This window comes from Chiloscyllium punctatum, chromosome 19 (genome assembly GCF_047496795.1).
Source record: "Chiloscyllium punctatum isolate Juve2018m chromosome 19, sChiPun1.3, whole genome shotgun sequence".
Classification (NCBI taxonomy): Eukaryota; Metazoa; Chordata; class Chondrichthyes; order Orectolobiformes; family Hemiscylliidae; genus Chiloscyllium; species Chiloscyllium punctatum.
The window spans coordinates 85,232,285-85,249,457 of record NC_092757.1 but is presented as its reverse complement, the minus strand read 5'-3'; the positions used below and the strand labels follow the sequence as shown (position 1 = coordinate 85,249,457).

Sequence of the window (17,173 nt, the reverse complement as noted above, 5' to 3'; positions counted from 1 at the left end):
GGTAGCAAGTTGGGGGAGGGAGAGAGATAAAAGGCAAGGCAGGTGCATCAGGAGAATCAAACCCTCAGTAAAGGGAACCACAGAGCTCACACACCCCGACACCGTGACAGCTTGCTGACAGGCAGGAAGAGTGAATCGAGACTTGTATGTGCTTTGCAAAAGTTTACAAATTGTGATGTTTCTGGGAGAAAACAAAAACAGGACCACTCAAAATATCTGCGCGTAAACCTTTTAAAAAGCGCAGAAACTATCCAGAGAGAGAGAGGCCCTCTCATATTCTGCACACAATCTGACATGCAGGTCAAAATAATTATTCACTGTCATCGATGTGTAAAATGATTGATTGCTGGCCATATTTTTGGATGGGGTGGGGGGGGGTGGACTGGAATCACATGAGGTGTAAAATCTTTGCACTCTTGTGAAAAAGACAGAAATAATTACGAAGCCCCCTTCCCCAGCTCACAGTCCCCACCATCCACCCAAGAACATGCTACATGGGACACACATGGAGACATGGCATTGACCTGGAGTAAAGTCTAAAAATCACCCAACACCAGGTTATAGTCCAACAGGTTTATTTGGAAGCACTAGCTTTTGGAGCACTGCTCCTTTGTTTGGTAGCTGTGGGCCATACTCCACAACCACCTGATGAAGGAGTGGCGCTCCGAAAGCTAGTGCTTCCAAATAAACCTGTTGGACTATAACCTGGTGTTGGGTGATTTTTAGTCTTTGTCCACCCCAGTCCAACACCGGCTCCTCAGCAGTATTGCTTTGAGATTAGATTAGGTGGTTCCCACTTTGTCTGAGCCTCACCACACTGTCATGCCTTGCACCTCCCACATCCCCTCCGCCATCTTCCCATCCCTCAGCACCCCCCGCCCCACCCCCCAACCTCCCCACCCACCCCCGCCACACCGTAGGAAATGAACGTGGAGCACAAACCTGGGTTCTTAAACTGATCCGCATTGGTTAGATGGTGCAGGGAGGGACTGCTTGCTGACGGAGCGTGCTCACTGCGAAGCATCTGAGTGGCCCGCAGTCCAACCGAGCCGTAGTCCGCAAACGAGAAAGTGGCCCGCTGATCGCCGGGCGTGGAATAGAAACCATAATCGGCAAACCCTGCGAGACACAGGGGGGGAGCCTTTATCATTGTCCACCCGGCACAGCATTACAAACAGGGGCCATCACTCAGGGCCCACGTACAACACACCGAGTAAAACAACAGCAAGTCTAGGACTCCGAGGTTTGAGAAAAGTAGTGTACGAGGACACACAGCAGACTGAAACCACCAGGAATACAGAATTGAGGCCCCGCTCCCAGAGAGGTGCAAAGACTATGAAATCAAGGCATCCCATATACAGAGGAACCTCAATTATCCGAGGGACACGGGCAGGCAGTATTTTGTTCGGATAACCGAATGCCGAATTGTTAACCAAGCTTCTGGACCTTGCGATTCTTGCCCGGATAATCCGAAATTAGGTTAATTGAATGCTGGATAATTGAGGTTCCTCCGTATCCTGCCTGCGGACACTATCCATGCCCTCCACCCCCACTTCTCTTCCCACCCCACCTCCTCCCCCCCCCCAATATTCTATTGATCCCAGGTTCAACTCTGTATTAGTTCCTTCCAGCTGCGCCCTCTCCACTATTTAGATGCATTAGGTACAGCTCAGATCCTTCAGAGGGAAAAAGGAAATCTCCCTCTGAACTAGTGCTTCACTGTGTCAGTTCTGGGTGAAGCTCAGGACTTTCTTCAGTTGTACAGCCCCCATCCATCTGCCAGCCAAGAGCCAACTGAAAATCACCGACTGGGGAACGGCGCTGCAAGCAGCCTCACAGCAACGACTGAGGAGTTGAGATCCTGCCCGTGCCTGAGGGAAGTTGTGGCATTTTGCACTGTGTTGAAGGCAGTGCTCAGCTGAGGCCATCGCCTTCTCATGGTCTGTTCTGTAGGATACCTGCACTCATGGCAGGAAAATGACCAAGTCACTTCCTTCCTCCCTTGGTCATTAATGTAGCGACATGGGAGACTAGTTAGCAAGGTTAGATCTCACAGAATACAGGGAGAACTAGCCATTTGGATACAGAACTGGCTCAAAGGTAGAAGACAGAGGGTGGTGGTGGAGGGTTGTTTTTCAGACTGGAGGCCTGTGACCAGGGGCTGGGTCCTCTACTTTTGTTTTTTTACATAAATGATTTGGATGCACGCGTAAGAGGTACAGTTAGTCAGTTTGCAGGTGACACCAAAATTGGAGGTGTCGTGGACAGCGAAGAGGGTTACCTCAGATTACAACAGCATCTGGACCAGATGGGTCAATGGGCTGAGAAGTGGCAGATGGAGTTTAATTTAGATAAATGTGAGGTGCTGCATTTTGGGAAAGTAAATCATAACAGGACTTATACACTTAATGGTAAAGTCCTAGGGAGTGTTGCTGAACAAAAAAACCTTGGAGTACAGGTTCATAGCTCCTTGAAAGTGGAGTCGCAGGTAGATAGGATAGTGAAGGAGGCATTTAGTATGCTTTCCTTTATTGGTCAGAGTATTGAGTACAGAAGTTAGGAGGTCGTGTTGCAGCTGTACAGGACGTTGGTTAGGCCACTGTTGGAATATTGCTTGCAATTCTGGTCTCCTTCCTATCAGAACAATGTTGCAAAAGTTATAAGGGTTCAGAAAAGATTTACAAAGATGTTGCCAGGGTTGGAGGGTTTGAGCTATAGGGAGAGGCTGAATAAGCTGGAGTCATTTTCCCTGGAGCGTTGGAGGCTGAGGGGTGACCACATAGAGGTTTATAAAATCATGAGGGGCATGGATACGATAAACAGACAAAGTCTTTTCCCTGGGGTAGGAGAGTCCAGAACTAGAGGGCATAGGTTTAGGGTGACGGGAAAGATATAAAAGAGACCTAAGGGGCCACTTTTCATGCAGAGGGTAGTGCATGTATGGAATGAACTGCCAGAGGAAGTGGTGGAGGCTGGTACGATTCCAGCATTTAAAAGGCACCTCGATGGATATATGAAAAGGAAGGGTTTAGAGGGATATGGGCCAAGTGCTGGCAAATGGGACTAGATTCGGATATCTGGTCAGCATGGACGAGTTGAACTGAAGAGTTTGTTTCCGTTGCTGTACATGATTCTATGTGGCACCTTTCCCTTAGGGAGTCTGTATAATTGTGACAGGGTACCTTTTTCAGCAGGCAGGCAAGTTACTGTGCTGCAAAGACCACCCACTCATCAGGGAAGGGACAAAGGGACCTTGTGAAGCCTCTGGGACACAGACAAACAGACAGACAGACACACACACAAACAGACACGCATACACGCACACACACACATACTGATACAGACACACACACACACACACAGACACACACACACAAACACACAGACACACAAACACACAGACACAGGCAAATACAGACAGACGCACACACAGATACATACATATAGACACACACACTACTCTTGGTATCAATGTATGGTTTAAAACATGCCACTAAAGGGAGAGGTCTATAGGTACTAAGAGCTTTCCCCTGCTTTGGGCTATCATCTGCCTCCAACAGGTGGTGGGAAGGGGAATGGGGCTTACTGTTAATGAGGACCCAGAATATCTTAAATCGAGTGGACCATCAACACCTTCTACGCCAGGGGGCTGTGGACATTCAATTGTTCGATGTACTGAAGATGGGGCACTGATAAATACTTTGGTCTTTCATAGGATGGAAGGGGTTGGGGCAGGGGTCAGAGAGTCAGACTGGGAAGTTGAGTGGCCAACATCTGATTGAACAGCAGGGCAAACTCAAGAGACTTGTATTTCATGTAAAAGGAGAACTTGAGATTGACCAAGAGTTGAGAGGGAAGACACCTTTGAGCTGTGCATAATGCATTTAAATCGTACTCAATGCTAAAACCGGGGGGCACTAAACAAACCCACCTATTGGTTGCTAGAGCTTTCAGTGCCAAGCTAAAATGATGCATTCTAAAAGGGAGCATGTAATTAAAAAAAACCCTGCAAATTAGTTCCCTCACTCTGGTTGCCTTGCCAGGGATTCCTATGAGATCCTGACTTGTTCCCTCCTCGCTTCCCATCCCAAATTCCCCTGGCATTGCAGATTTGAAAGCAGGTAGTGCTGGCAAGACTTGGCCTCAATATTGTGCCTATTTTCAGGAGAAGGGAATTAGTCCCTTTATTGGACACAGTCAGTTCATGGGTCATAGTAGCTGGCTGAGGGGAAGTTCCAAAGGTCAGCAAGAGTGAAGCAGGAGTTGCTGACGGTCTGGGAGCCCAAAGTAGATTGCAGAAGGAACAATGGTGGTGAATATCTCTGGACAGGAAATGAGGGCGAGGGGGGGGTTAGGTGACCGAATGCTGTTGAACAAAAAATGATGACAAGACCCTGGTCTGTCACGGGTTAAACTTTTCCAAGTTGAATCACTCTAAAAAACGTTCAAAGATTCAGTCAGGAAAATAGTCTTCACCTGTGTGATAAAACAAAGAAAACAAAATAGGAGCAGGAGTAGGCCATTCAGCCCTTCGGGCCTACTCTGTCATTCAGTAAGATCATGGCTGATCATCTAACTCAGTCCCCTGTCCCCACCTTCTCCCCCATATCCTTTGGTTTCTTCAGCCCAAAGAATTATATCCAATTCCTTCCTGGAAACATTCAATGTTTTGGCCTCAACTGCTTTCTGTGGCAGAGAACTCCTCAGGCTCCCTGCTCTCTGGGTGAAGACATTTCTTCTGCATCTCAATCCTAAGTGTCTTACAACATATCCTTAGACTGTTATCCCCCGTTATCCCCGAGAACATCCTTTCTGTGTTCATCCAGTCTAGTCCTGTTAAAATTTTATACGTTTCTATGAGGTCCCCCTCTTATTTTCTAAACTCCATCGAGTAACCAATCTAATCTCTTTATATGTCAGTTCTTCCATGCCGCAAATCAACCTCGAGGGCACTCCCCCCATCCTTCCCTGAGATAAGGAGACTAAGACTGTGCACAATACTCCAGGTGTGGTCTCACAGAAAACATGCTTCAAGCAGACCCCAGATTCGGCATGCACCCAATTTCCTACAGAAAAGGCCAATTTTCCCTGACTCCCTGTTCGCTGGCATTGCACTTGTTAACTCTGCCAGAAAGCTGTTGGAGGTCACTGAAAAGAAGTACACTCTCATCTTAACAATACACTCTCTCAGAGTGGCTGTCGTCCTCAAAGCACCATTAACTATCTCATTACAGGCAGCAACTGATCTGGAACTAACAGGCACCTACCATTACTGTTGCTTCACCTCCAGCTTCTTCAACTGCCTACTGAACCCAACTCCAAAAATTGCCTCACATATCTTTCCCATTGTCAGGGCAGGAATGCACAATCAGAGCAACGGGAGGAAGGTTCAGGCAAAATCTACCTGGGGCATTGGCCATGCTCTGGCGTAGAGACAGATTCCGACTGGCAGGGGGCACATGGATGCCATGGTTGACCTCCATTTGCCCTGAATTCATGGTAAGTGGTAAGATGGTGGGATAGTGCCCACTGCAGGAATATTAGACCTAATTCACTGCCAATACTGAATCAGGGAGAGGTACCTGCCCCAGAAGGGGCATTAGCTCAGTTTGTAAAGTTTATCCAATAATGATCTGTTCCTGGAGACTTGAAATATTCCTTTAAAACCTATAACTTTCTGGTCATTCAACTGAATACATCCCAGCGGGACACAACGTGTTCCATAACACTCCTGTGAAGACCTTGGACTATTCCATGACATCAAAGGTGCTATATAAATGTAAGTTGTTGGTGGAAGAGGAGACCTGTGGGTTTTAGCCTGAATCTCCACATCCTACCCAGGCAGATGTACAGGGAACAGAGTGAATGGAGGTCTCACAAGCTGGTGACTGGGAGTGGACTTGAGCTGGGTGTTGGTACCAGGGCCAAATGAAAGCTCTCTGACCTCTCAGCAGCCAACCTGAAATCTCCTGCCCGAGAGCGTGGATAGCTGGCCACACTTCTCGTTTGACCAGATCAGAGCGTGAGAGCAACTCCCCTGCGTGGTGTACTTGTGCAAAGGTCAGAGTGAAGGATTCTGGGTTTGTCACGAACCTTTAAAAGGTGGCACTGTGGCTCAATGGTTAGCACTGCTGCCTCACAGCATGAGGGACCTGGGCTCGATTCCAGTCTTGGGTGACTGTCTGTGCGGAGTTTGCACATCTTCCCTGTGCCTGCAGGTGGTCTGGTTTCCTCCCACAATCTAAAGATGTGCAGGTTAGGTGAATTGGCCACACTAAAATTGCCCATAGTGTTCAGGGATGTATAGGTTGAGTACATTAGTCAGTGGTAAATGTAGAGTAATGGGGTTTGGGTCTGGATCGGTTACTCTTTGGAGGGTCTGAGTGGACTTGTTGGGCCGAATGGCCTGTTTCCATACTGTAGGGATTCTATTCTATGACTTTTAAGGTAATTCTAGAGTTGGCCAGAGCTTGTACTCCCTGTGAAAGGAGCTGAGTTTGGTCAAAAGTGATAATTCAGCAAAGGCTCTGGCCAGGAGACTATGACGGGGTAGTGACAGCATCCAAAAAACAAAGTGGATTCAGAAAGGGCATAGGTCTGGAGGCCGTGAGACAGCTCTGAAACAGGTGATGCAGGTGTGGGAAGGAGAGAATGGAAAGTTGCAGCTAGGCCTGCACAGTCAGTGAGTGCAGGAGGACGGCAACCTTTTCAAAGTGAAGAATGAGGGAGCTCAGGAGGCAGTGCACCAAAGGAATCCGTCGCTGGAGCTTGAACCTCCCAAAGCAGAAGTTGGCAATTCCTGTTTCATTAAAAAAAATTGATATGGGAGTCCCTGGCTGGGCCAGCAATTACTGCCCAACCCTCGTTAGCCTCGAACATTGCTTTTGCCAGACATCTTCCAGCTGTGTTCTCTGGTTATCGACTCTCCAGCCTCACAAAGTGTCCCTTCTCATTTACAACATTTTTGGACACCTCCATCAGACCTCCTCCTGCTCCTTCTCTGCTCTGAGGAGCAGAGACAACCCCAGATTCTCAAGTTCACTCACGGTTGCCAACAATCTAATGGAGGCCTCCTGCACTCTCTCTGTGGCCCCGAGACCTTTTCTAAATTGGGAAGCCTGGAGTTGAACCCAGTTAGCAGGCGCTTTATCTTTTAGGTGCTTTCTAACACGGCCCCTTATCTGCTTTTTATGACATGTAATTTTTTTTGCCTCACATAATCTCTTTGTCAATTTCTAATCAAGAGTCATGTCGTTCATGTTATTGATAATCAGGCCTGGCTGATTGCTAGATAATAGCATCACAGATCGAGCTCTGTTATTTATTGCTTGTGGAATTGGTTCGGCTCGACTCAAACTAAAATAACAGTCCCACTTTGGCTGCAGCTTTTCCACAGTCAGGGGGTCGCTGCACAAAAGGAAGCTCTTAGCTCACCTTCAATCATTATGAAAGGTTTCTGTGACTTTAATCCATCTCTGTTACAAGTGTTAATGGCTGCGTGGCCTTGGGAGTTTGGACTTTTCTCTGTGCATGTCGCTAATTAGGCAAGCAAGCAACTATTCAAAGTCTCTCATGTTTCTAATTAAGATTCTTAACAACAAACAAATGCCAAGCCTGTCCTGTCCCATTCCCCTCAGTGCCCGGGCTTTCATTAAACCTCTTGGTTGGGCTGTCATTTAGGACTCCTGCTGTGCAATAAAATGTCGGAGAGCAAGTGAAGACTGCAGATGCTGCAGAGTCCGAGTCAAAAAGTGTGGCGCTGGAAAAGCACAGCCAGTCAGGCAGCAGCCGAGGAGCAGGAGATTCGAGGTTTCCGGTTTAAGCCCTATCTTTGGATCATGAAGGTCCAGGTCCAAATCCCATCTACCCCAGATACATGCTCTCTAACACATCTGAGCAGACAGGGGAGAAAGTGATGGTCTAGCGCTATTATGGGCAGAGAGTGTGGTGCTGCAAAAGCACAGCAGGTCAGGCAGCAGTATTCCTGATGAAGGGCTGATGCCTGAAACGTTGACTTTCCTGCTCCTCGGATGCTGCCTGACCTGCTGTGCTTTTCCAGCACTGCACTCTCGACTCTGATCTCCAGCATCTGCAGTCCTCACTTTCTCCTCGTGGTATTATCACTGAACTGTTAATCCAGAGACCCAGGTCATGTTCTGAGAATTGCAGGTTCAAATTTTGCCATGGCAGGTGGTGATATTTGAATTCAGTAAAAAATATCTAATGATGGCCATAAATCCATTGTTGACTGTGGGAAAACATTAGTGATCTGGTTCACAAATGTCTTTCAGGGAAGGAAACTGCCATCCTTACCCTGGTCTGGCCTACATGTGATTCCAGACCCACAGCAATGTGCTTGACTCTCAACTGTCCTCTGGACAATAAGTGTTGGCCAAACGAGGGATGATCGCATATTGGGAATGGAAAAGAAAATTAAAAGCATCCTGACTCTTCCTTTCCTTATGACATTCCTTGGCTAGAGTCTCTGATCACTGAGGGGGAGTAGATGGGAGAGGCATTGTCCAGACCATTTTTTCCCCATTTTTGGACATTGATCTCAAGTTTTTTTTGCCGCTCTCAGGTGCTCACATGGTTGTGCAGTGAGTTTAAGAGGAAGTGTTTATTCTGACAGTGTGGACCAGGCCATCTTTTTCCGTTCATCATTGTCTCGTTTCTACCTAAAGTTCACTCTGGCAGTGACTGAGTGGGGAGCACTCTCACCTTGGTGTCTGAAGGCTGTGGGTTCAAGTGGGGCTTGAGCACCGTAGTCAAGGCTGATAATGCAGTGCAGTACTGAGGGAGTGCTGCACTGTCACAGCTACTTCTCTCAGATGAAGCAATTCAAAGCCAAGGCCTGTCAGTCCTTGCCAGTGGATAGAAGAGGCTCAGTTTCACAGGGCCAGGTATCGCTGACCAATATTCACCCTACTATCAACATTTCAAAATGAAACAGACTCTCTGGTCATTATCACACTGTAGTTTGCAGGATCTTGCTGTTGGGAAGTTGGCTACATTACGTCAGTAACTACACTTTAAAAGCATTTCACCAGTTAACGGTATACTTCAGTTGTTTTGGTGCTTCAATAGACCACACCTGGAGTAGTGTGTGCAGTTTTGGTCTCCTGATCTCAGGAAGGTATCTTATTGTCACCACAGAGAGAGTGCAGTGAAGGTTCGGCAGACTTGTTCCTGCCAGACTTGATGGCAGGTCTGTCCTATTGGGAAACTGGGCCTGTATTCTCGAGAGCTTTGAAGAATGTGAGGTGATCTCATTGAAAGTTACGAAACACGCGGAGTAGATGTAGGTAAGATGTTTCCTCTGGGCTTGGGTAGTCTCGAACCACAGAGTCACAGAGATGTACAGCACTGAAACAGACCCTTTGGTCCAACCTATCCACGCTGACCAGATATCCTAAATTAATCTAGTCCCATTTGCCAGCACTTGGCCTATATCCCTCTAAACCCTTCCTATTCATATACCCATCCAGGTCCCTTTTAAATGTTGTAACTGTCCCAGCCTCCACCACATCCTCTGGCAGCTCATTCCATACATGCACCACCGTCTACATGAAAACGTTGCTCCTTCAGTCCCTTTTAAATCGTTCCCATCTCACCTTAAACCTATGCCCTCTAGTTTTGGACTCTCCTACCCTGGGGAAAAGGCCTTGACTAAGCATCCTATCCATGCCCCTCATGACTTTATAAATCGCTTTATGCTCACCCCCTCAGCCTCCGACACTACAGGGAAAACAGCCCCAGCCCATCAAGTTTCACAATATCTTTCCTGTAGCAGGGACCCAAGAGGAACAACTTGTGAGGGGAGATAGGTATAAGTCAGATGTCGGAGGTAGTTTCTTTACTCAGAGAGTAGCCAGGGTATGGAATGCTTTGCCTGCAATGGTAGTAGATTCGCCAAGTTTAAGTGCATTTAAGTCGTCATTGGACAGGCATATGGACGTACATGAAATAGTGTAGGTGGGATAGGCTTCAGATTAGAATGACAGGGCAGTCCAACATCGAGGGCCGAAGGGCCTGTACTGCGCTGTAATGTTCTATGTTCTAACTTCAAAATAAGGAGGAAGCCAGTTAGGACTGAAAGGAGAAGAATTTGTTTTTATTCAGAGGGTTGTAAACGTTTGGAACTCTCTAGCCCAGACCACTGTGGAAACTTAGTCTTGGAATGTGTTTAAAGTAGAGATTGTCAGAGTCAAAATCCCACTGATATAATAGAGTAGGGGGATAATGTGAGGAAAAGGCTTTCAAGTGAATGGTCAGCCATGATTGTGCGGGTTTGGCGGAGCAGGCTTGATAGGCCGAATGGCCTACTGCTATATAAAGTGCTTCTGGGATGTCCTGAGGTTGTGAAAGGCACTATATAAAAGCACACCTTCGTTGGTTTTTCTCCTTCACAATGCTCTCGAAACGAGCAGGATCCAGGGATCTGTTATTATGTCAAGCTGTCAGATGCTTGAGGCAGCAGCACGAGAATAGGATGTAAACGTAAGAGATACTTTATATGTCTCAGCAGGAGGCTACACGCCATTCTCCCTTTGTAGATTAAAAAAAAATAGGGCAAATATTTGGATATCTCGAATTGCGTGGGAGTTTGTTGGTAATTGAGACACCACAATGTCAGACAACTTACACATTTCTTTGACAGAATCCAAAACATAACGATTTTTTTTTAAACCTGCCATATTTTCCAAGTGACGTTTCTGTCCCTGAGGTGATTCAGTGGGATGGAATTTTATCTTCAGTGTGGATCTGGGCCATCTATTCTTTCTCTCTCAAAACCCTCCAACCTCCAATATTTTTATTCTGCTCTCCCCCTTGATGTTGTCCCCAGGATTGCCAGCTATCCACAATCCTGAAGTCTCCAGGAGTTACTAGGACCCACTACAGACAAAGGCCAGGAGTAAAACTGTCGCTCTTAAAAGATACTGTGCATTTTTTTTTGTTCTAATTTCTTGGAAAACCAGTTTTTGCTGATAATAAGCGTATGAAGGTGGTGTTTCACTGTGTGGGGTGGTGTGTGGAACAAAGTCAGATGTCAGAAAGGTCAGGAATATGCCAGTGTTAGTAACGTTAAGCTGCCGTCACCCCACCATCGGGGTCAGACGTCAAGAAAACAAAAAGGATCGAGTTCAGACAGCGTCTGGCATTCAGTATCCGTCCCTGGCGCTATGATTGGGGCCTACACTCCAGCCTAATATCCTGATCTGGTGAAACAACAGTAGGCCATTTGGACCCCCACACCTGCTCCACTATTTGAAAACTCACGGCTGACCCGATTAGGGGCCTTAACTCCACTTTAGTTTCTGACAATTCCCTTCTTCCCCCACCGAACCAATCAACCTTGTCTCCTTTGTTGACCAAAACTTTGGCAAACTCCATCTTGAATATATTCATTCAAGTAGCCTCTGTTGCTCCCTGGGAGGGGTTGGGGTGGGAGCATGTAGAGAATGTCAAATGTTGACAATCTTCACAGGAAAAGGTCATTCCTCTCCATCCACGACCCCAACCCAGCTCCCTCACAATCTTAAACAGCAGTTTGAAACTGTGTCCGTGCATTATCAATTCCCCATGACAGGTAACCACTTCCCAGCTTCAACCCTGTTAAGCACCCCTCCCCAAATGTTTCAGTAAGATCATCTCCCATTCTTTGAAACTCCAGTCAGCACAGGCCCTGCTCAACGTTTCCCTACACAATCCCCGCTTCTTCCTCGGAACCATGCTGAGTGAACCTTTGCTTAGCTGTTTCGAATGGGAGTGTGTTACCTCCTTAGGTAAAGAGACCAACACCATATGGATTTAGGGCACTATATGGATTCATGGGTGGCTCAATGGTTAGCCCTGCTGCCTCACAGCACCAGTGTCCCAGGTTCGATTCCAGCCTCGGGTGACTGTCTGTGTGGAGTTTGCACATTCTCCCCGTGTCTGCGTGGGTTTCCTGCAGGTGTTCCGGTTTCCTCCCACAATCCAAAGATGGGTACTTTACGTAAACTGGCCATGCTAAATTGCCCACAGTGTACAGGGATGTGTAGGTTAGATGCAATAATCAGGGGTAAATATAAGGGAGGGGAATGACCTGGGTGGTTTACTCTTTGGAGGGTTGGTATGAACTTGTTGGGCCAAAGGGCCTGTTTCCATAGTGTAGGGATTCTATGATTACCGCAGCTCTGCTCTCACCAATGGTCTGTATTTGTTGGTACAGGGTTCCATGCAAAGTAAGAAAGCCCACCCATTCACAATCCACTGTATCATGGTGTGGACAATATAATGTTGGGATCCAGGAAGCTTTTTAACAAGTTCAGAAGATTCTTCATTATGTACTTCCAACCGGTGAGTGGTCTGCCAGTTCGGACACTTGCTCACAATCTGTGTTTGGGAGTGAGCTGAGGAGTAGGTGGGAGGATTGTGGGCTTGGTATCCAGCCTTTATGACACCCCCCCCCATTCCCAAAACACACCCAGCAGTGGGCCTGTAATGTGAAGCCCCCTACTTCAGGAGTGGCTGTCGTACTGTACTCATTTACGCTTTCAATTCACCTATCACTGCTATAGGTTCCTGTACTGTTCCTGTTCAGAGATGTTATTACACATCTCCATAACAAGTAGAACTTGAACCCAGGCCTTCTAGTCTGGAGGCACAGACATTACCACTGAAACACAAGGGCCCCTATCATCACCGATACCTGTGTGTCCACTCTGTCCCTACCAGTCACCGTGGGTTACCCTTACCCACTGCAGTACCCTGCATTACTGTCCTTTCTCTTTAACACCCCAATCTCCCATCACATGACCCCTCACCCCCAGTCCTCTCCAATCAGCCTCAGGTATTTAATTGGCTCAGAACTCTGTTCCCTTCTGTTTCTGGTGACACCTTCTCCCACTTTGTGCAGTCCTGTCTCAGTGCACCCCCCGAATCAAAACCTTTTTCTCGCACACCAACGTTTTAGGCTCTCTAATCCTAGTCACCCTTCGTCAACTTGCTCGTGCCTCAGGGATTAAAATCCTTTGGTTCTCCATTTCGGTGTAGCTCACATCACTCAGCAGTCCTACCCATGTGAATAGTCCTCATGGTGACCACGACAACCAGGTCTTTCTCCCCCCGACCCAGGTTTCTGTCCGGGCCTGAGGAAACGTTCTGCTTCCTGGCAGTAGGTGGGCACCTGGATTCTCGCGTTCTGCTGCTGATGACAACACCACCCCCACAACCACATCCCCTACTAAAACAGTCTTCCTTTTAGCTGCCTCCACTCCCACACCCCCAGTTCAATGGCCCTCTGCACCATTATGCTTTGTCTGTGTTTCTATCCTCTCTGCAGTTCCTGCTCTTGTCCACACTAGTTTTTGGAATTACAAACCCATTGGACAATTGAAAGGGCTGAGACTCCACAGTATTACCTTCTGCATCTCCATCCTGCCTCACCCCTCCTACCTCTGACCACAGAGCAAACCTGAAGACTCTAGCCTGAGGGGAGTGGTTGCACCTTCCCTCTCCCCAGAACCAAGAGTCCAGGTAGCTCCCTCCATTCCTGATATGTTGCAGCGTCTGAAACTCAGGCCCCAGCTCATCAATTCAGATCCAAAGGTCCTCCAGCTGCACAAATGCAGGCTCCAGATCTGATTGCTGTGGATCTGACTGGTGTCCACTACCTTTCACAAACTACACATAACCTATGCTGCCAACGTTACGGTGTTTAATACAATTATAGAGCTTTGATATTTAGAAATATTGCTCAACTCTTATGTGGAGTTATACCAAGTAGCTTAATTAATTAAACTGGAAGTGTAATGCAATATTGACAATTGACGTCCATCAAACGTGCTGATATGACCCACAATGCAGCCTGAGACAGGGCCCAGACTGTATCACGAGAGACTAGGCTCACATTGCAGCCTGAGAGAAAGGGCCTGCATTGCAGGTCGAGGGACAGGACCCAGACCGCAGCCTGAGGAACAGGACCTACACTGCAGCTTGATGGACAGGGCACACAGTGCAGTCTGAGAGACAAGACCTACAGTGCAGCCTGACGGACTAAGCCCACATTGCAGCCTGAGAGACAGGACCTACACTGCAGCCTGATATTCAGGGCCCAGACTGTAGCCTGAGAGACATGACCTACAGTGCAGCCTGATGGACTAGGCCCACACTGCAGTCTGATGGATAGGGCCCACACTGCACGGGGCCTGGACTGAAGCCTGGTGTTTTAAAAGATTTCAGCTGAATATAATACCCTACAAGGCCCTAGTCCACAGTGGAATACTTTATAAAGCTTGCTCCTAGTCATTCTGCACTGACCCCTGACATAAAAAGAAGTAGTCTCTGTCAAAAGCTATTTAAAAACTCCTCTTATAATATAAACAATGCTGATGTGTGTCAGGGAATTATTGGTAGTAATCCCTCTGCCAGACAGACGCCATCCTTTCTGCGATTTCTCCTGGGAACAGTAGATTAAATTACTCACTGCTCACTGCATTTGATATTTTGTTTGGGACAGTTTGTCTATTTCCTCACTCCTGTCCATTTGTTTAGATCCAGTTGACAGAAAGGATAGATCGGTATTGTGCTTTATTATTTACTGATATCTTAGTTAACTATACGGCTCAACTGAATCAATGTTGCTGATGACACCAGGAATAGCTAGTGCAGCGTGCCTGGTCCCTCAGTGGGGTGAGAACTCTAACTGCACTCAGAGCTGCTGAAAGATCAGAAATTGGTGTAAGGAGAAGAGGTGGGGGAAGAATTGCCTGGATGACTGATCTAAGTCGATCAACTGGGCCAAAAGAGCTTTCTTCTTAACATGCCCTAGAAGGGGGAACAGTGGCATTAGAACCAGGAACAGGAGTAGAAGGAGCCTGTTTCGCCATTTGACACCACCATGGCTGATCCCATCTCAGCCCTAACTCCACTTTCCTGCCCACTCCCTATCACCGTTCAACACGTTATTAATTAAAACTCCTGTCTACCCTCTCCTTAAATTTACTCAACGTCCCAGCATCTGTCACACTCTGGGATAGTGCATTCCACAGATTCGGACCCTATGGAGAAGTGATTTCTCTGCATCTCTGTTTTCAATCTGCCCCCCCTTATCCTAAAACTATAATCTCTCATTCTAGATTGTTCCACATGAGGTAACATTCTTTCTATGCCTACTTTGTCAATCCCCTTTAACATCTTATATACCTCAATTAGATTTATTTAAATTCTTTTAAATTCTAGTGAAGAGAGACCTAACTTGCTCCTTCTCTCCTCATAAGAACTGATATCTCTGGACATGCAATCGAGAGACTCAGGCTAACGGTCTGGGAACACAAGCTCAAACCCTACTATGGCAGCTGATATAATTTGAATTCAATTATAAAATCTGGAATTATAAGGTTAGGATCAGTGGCTCAGTGTTTAGCACTGTTGCCTCACAATGCCAGGAACCCGGGTTTGATTCCAGCCTCAGGTGACTGTCTGTGTGGAGTTTGCACGTTCTCCCCGTGTCTGCGTGGGTTTCCTCCGGTGCTCCGGTTTCCTCCCACAATCTGAAGATGTGCAGGTCAGGTGAATTGGACATGAGAAATGCAGGGTTATGGGGAGAGGGTAAGGGGTTGGGTCTGGCCGAGATACTCTGAAGGGTTGGTGTGGACTCGATGGGCTGAATGGCCTGCTCACACAATGTCCATAACAATTCTCATCCACTGTTGTAAAAACCCATCTGGTTCACTAATGCCCCTCTGGGGAAAGAAATCTGCTGTTCGTACCCGGTCTGACCCATATGTGACTCCAGTCCCACAGCAACATGGCTCGCTCTTTGCCATCCTCTGAAAAAGCTGAGTAAGCCACTCAATTCAAGGGCAATTGAGGAATGGCCTTGCCAGAGACTCCCGTCCCATGAAAGATTAAAGAAAGTAAAGGTGGTGAAATGTATTCCACAATAGATTATTTTATCCCACTGAGGGGCATGTCAAAGAATTTGGTGACCTGATGAGGGGGGCCCTGAGTTTGAGCAGTGCCAGAGCTTTGGTGGGGCGGGGGGAAGTTTCCTGCGATTGTTCGCTGGGTGGTCAAGAACTACTGCCATCTGGAGGCCTGGAGGACTCGCTCCAGGGTGCATTATTCTCATGCTCATCGGAGTGTGCTTGGGCCCAGCAATCCAACCAAACCTGGGAACCATGTCACACAACATGGAATCACATGGGGTGAAAAACGCAGATAAAGGCCATACAGTCCAACTTGACGCCTCTACTCGAACCTCCTCCCAGCCCAGTTTTATCTCAATGAAGCGCTGTAACCCTTTAACTCTTTCTTCTTCAGCTATGTATCTCGTATTTTAAACAGTTCTTAATTCACGGGATGTTGGCGTTGCTAGCAAGGCCAGCATCTTGCTGTCCACCCTAATTGCCCCTTGAGCTAAGTGGATTGCTTAGCCATTTCCGAGGGCGGTTAAAAATCAAGCACGCCGCTGTCGTTCACAAGTAGATAAGCGCTAGGAGAAAGTGAGGACTGCAGATGCTGGAGATCAGAGTCGAGAGTGTGGTGCTGGAAAAGCACAGCTGGTCAGGCAGCATCTGAGGAGCAGGAGAATTGACGTTGTGGGCATAAGCTCTGATGAAGGGCTTTTGCCCTAAACGTTGATTCTCCTGCTCCTCGGATGCTGCCTGACCGGCTGTGCTTTTCCAGCACCATAGACCAGGTATGCACACCCAATTTCCAGCAATTTCTTTCACAATAAGAATGCTACTTCCACCCTTACTAAAACTTGCTTTCAATTCCAGGTTTTATTAATCCTATTTAAATTCTGCCAACTGCCCGAGTGGGAATCCCAAATGCCACCCTTCTGCCAAATTAAATCCCCCTTCTGCCCACCAAGGGAGTGGGCACAGGACTTCTGTTCTCAGTTACCAATGTATGCGAACAGTCTATTAGTTCTGACGAAGGGTCATACTGGACTTCGAAAAGTTAACTGTTTCTCTCTCCACAGACGCAGCCAAACCTGCTGAGTTTCTCCAGCACTTTCTCTTTTTATTTCAGATTTCCAGCATCTGCAGTGCTCTGTTGCTATAGAAACAGTCGGTGGATGGTGCAGAATTTAAATATAAATGATAAAGAAAGACATGTTGCTGAAGTTTAATGTCAGGACAATTGCAAGAATGCCAAATAATCAGAACAACCTATGTAT

The 17,173-nt window shown here is 47.2% G+C and overlaps 1 protein-coding gene across 24 annotated transcripts in view; it reads right to left on the bottom strand.

The window, feature by feature from the left end:
• LOC140491556 (RNA-binding protein Musashi homolog 2) overlaps positions 1 to 17,173 on the bottom strand; it is a 573,466-nt gene that overhangs the window by 50,054 nt on the left and 506,239 nt on the right. For 11 of the 24 annotated variants that reach the window (XM_072589910.1, XM_072589909.1, XM_072589911.1 and 8 more), the window contains exon 12: positions 943 to 1,119. The exons of the other annotated variants lie outside the window; for them this stretch is intronic. In XM_072589910.1, coding sequence (XP_072446011.1) covers positions 943 to 1,119 — 177 coding nt within the window. The remainder of the gene's footprint in view (positions 1 to 942; positions 1,120 to 17,173) is intronic. 24 annotated transcript variants of the gene reach the window in all.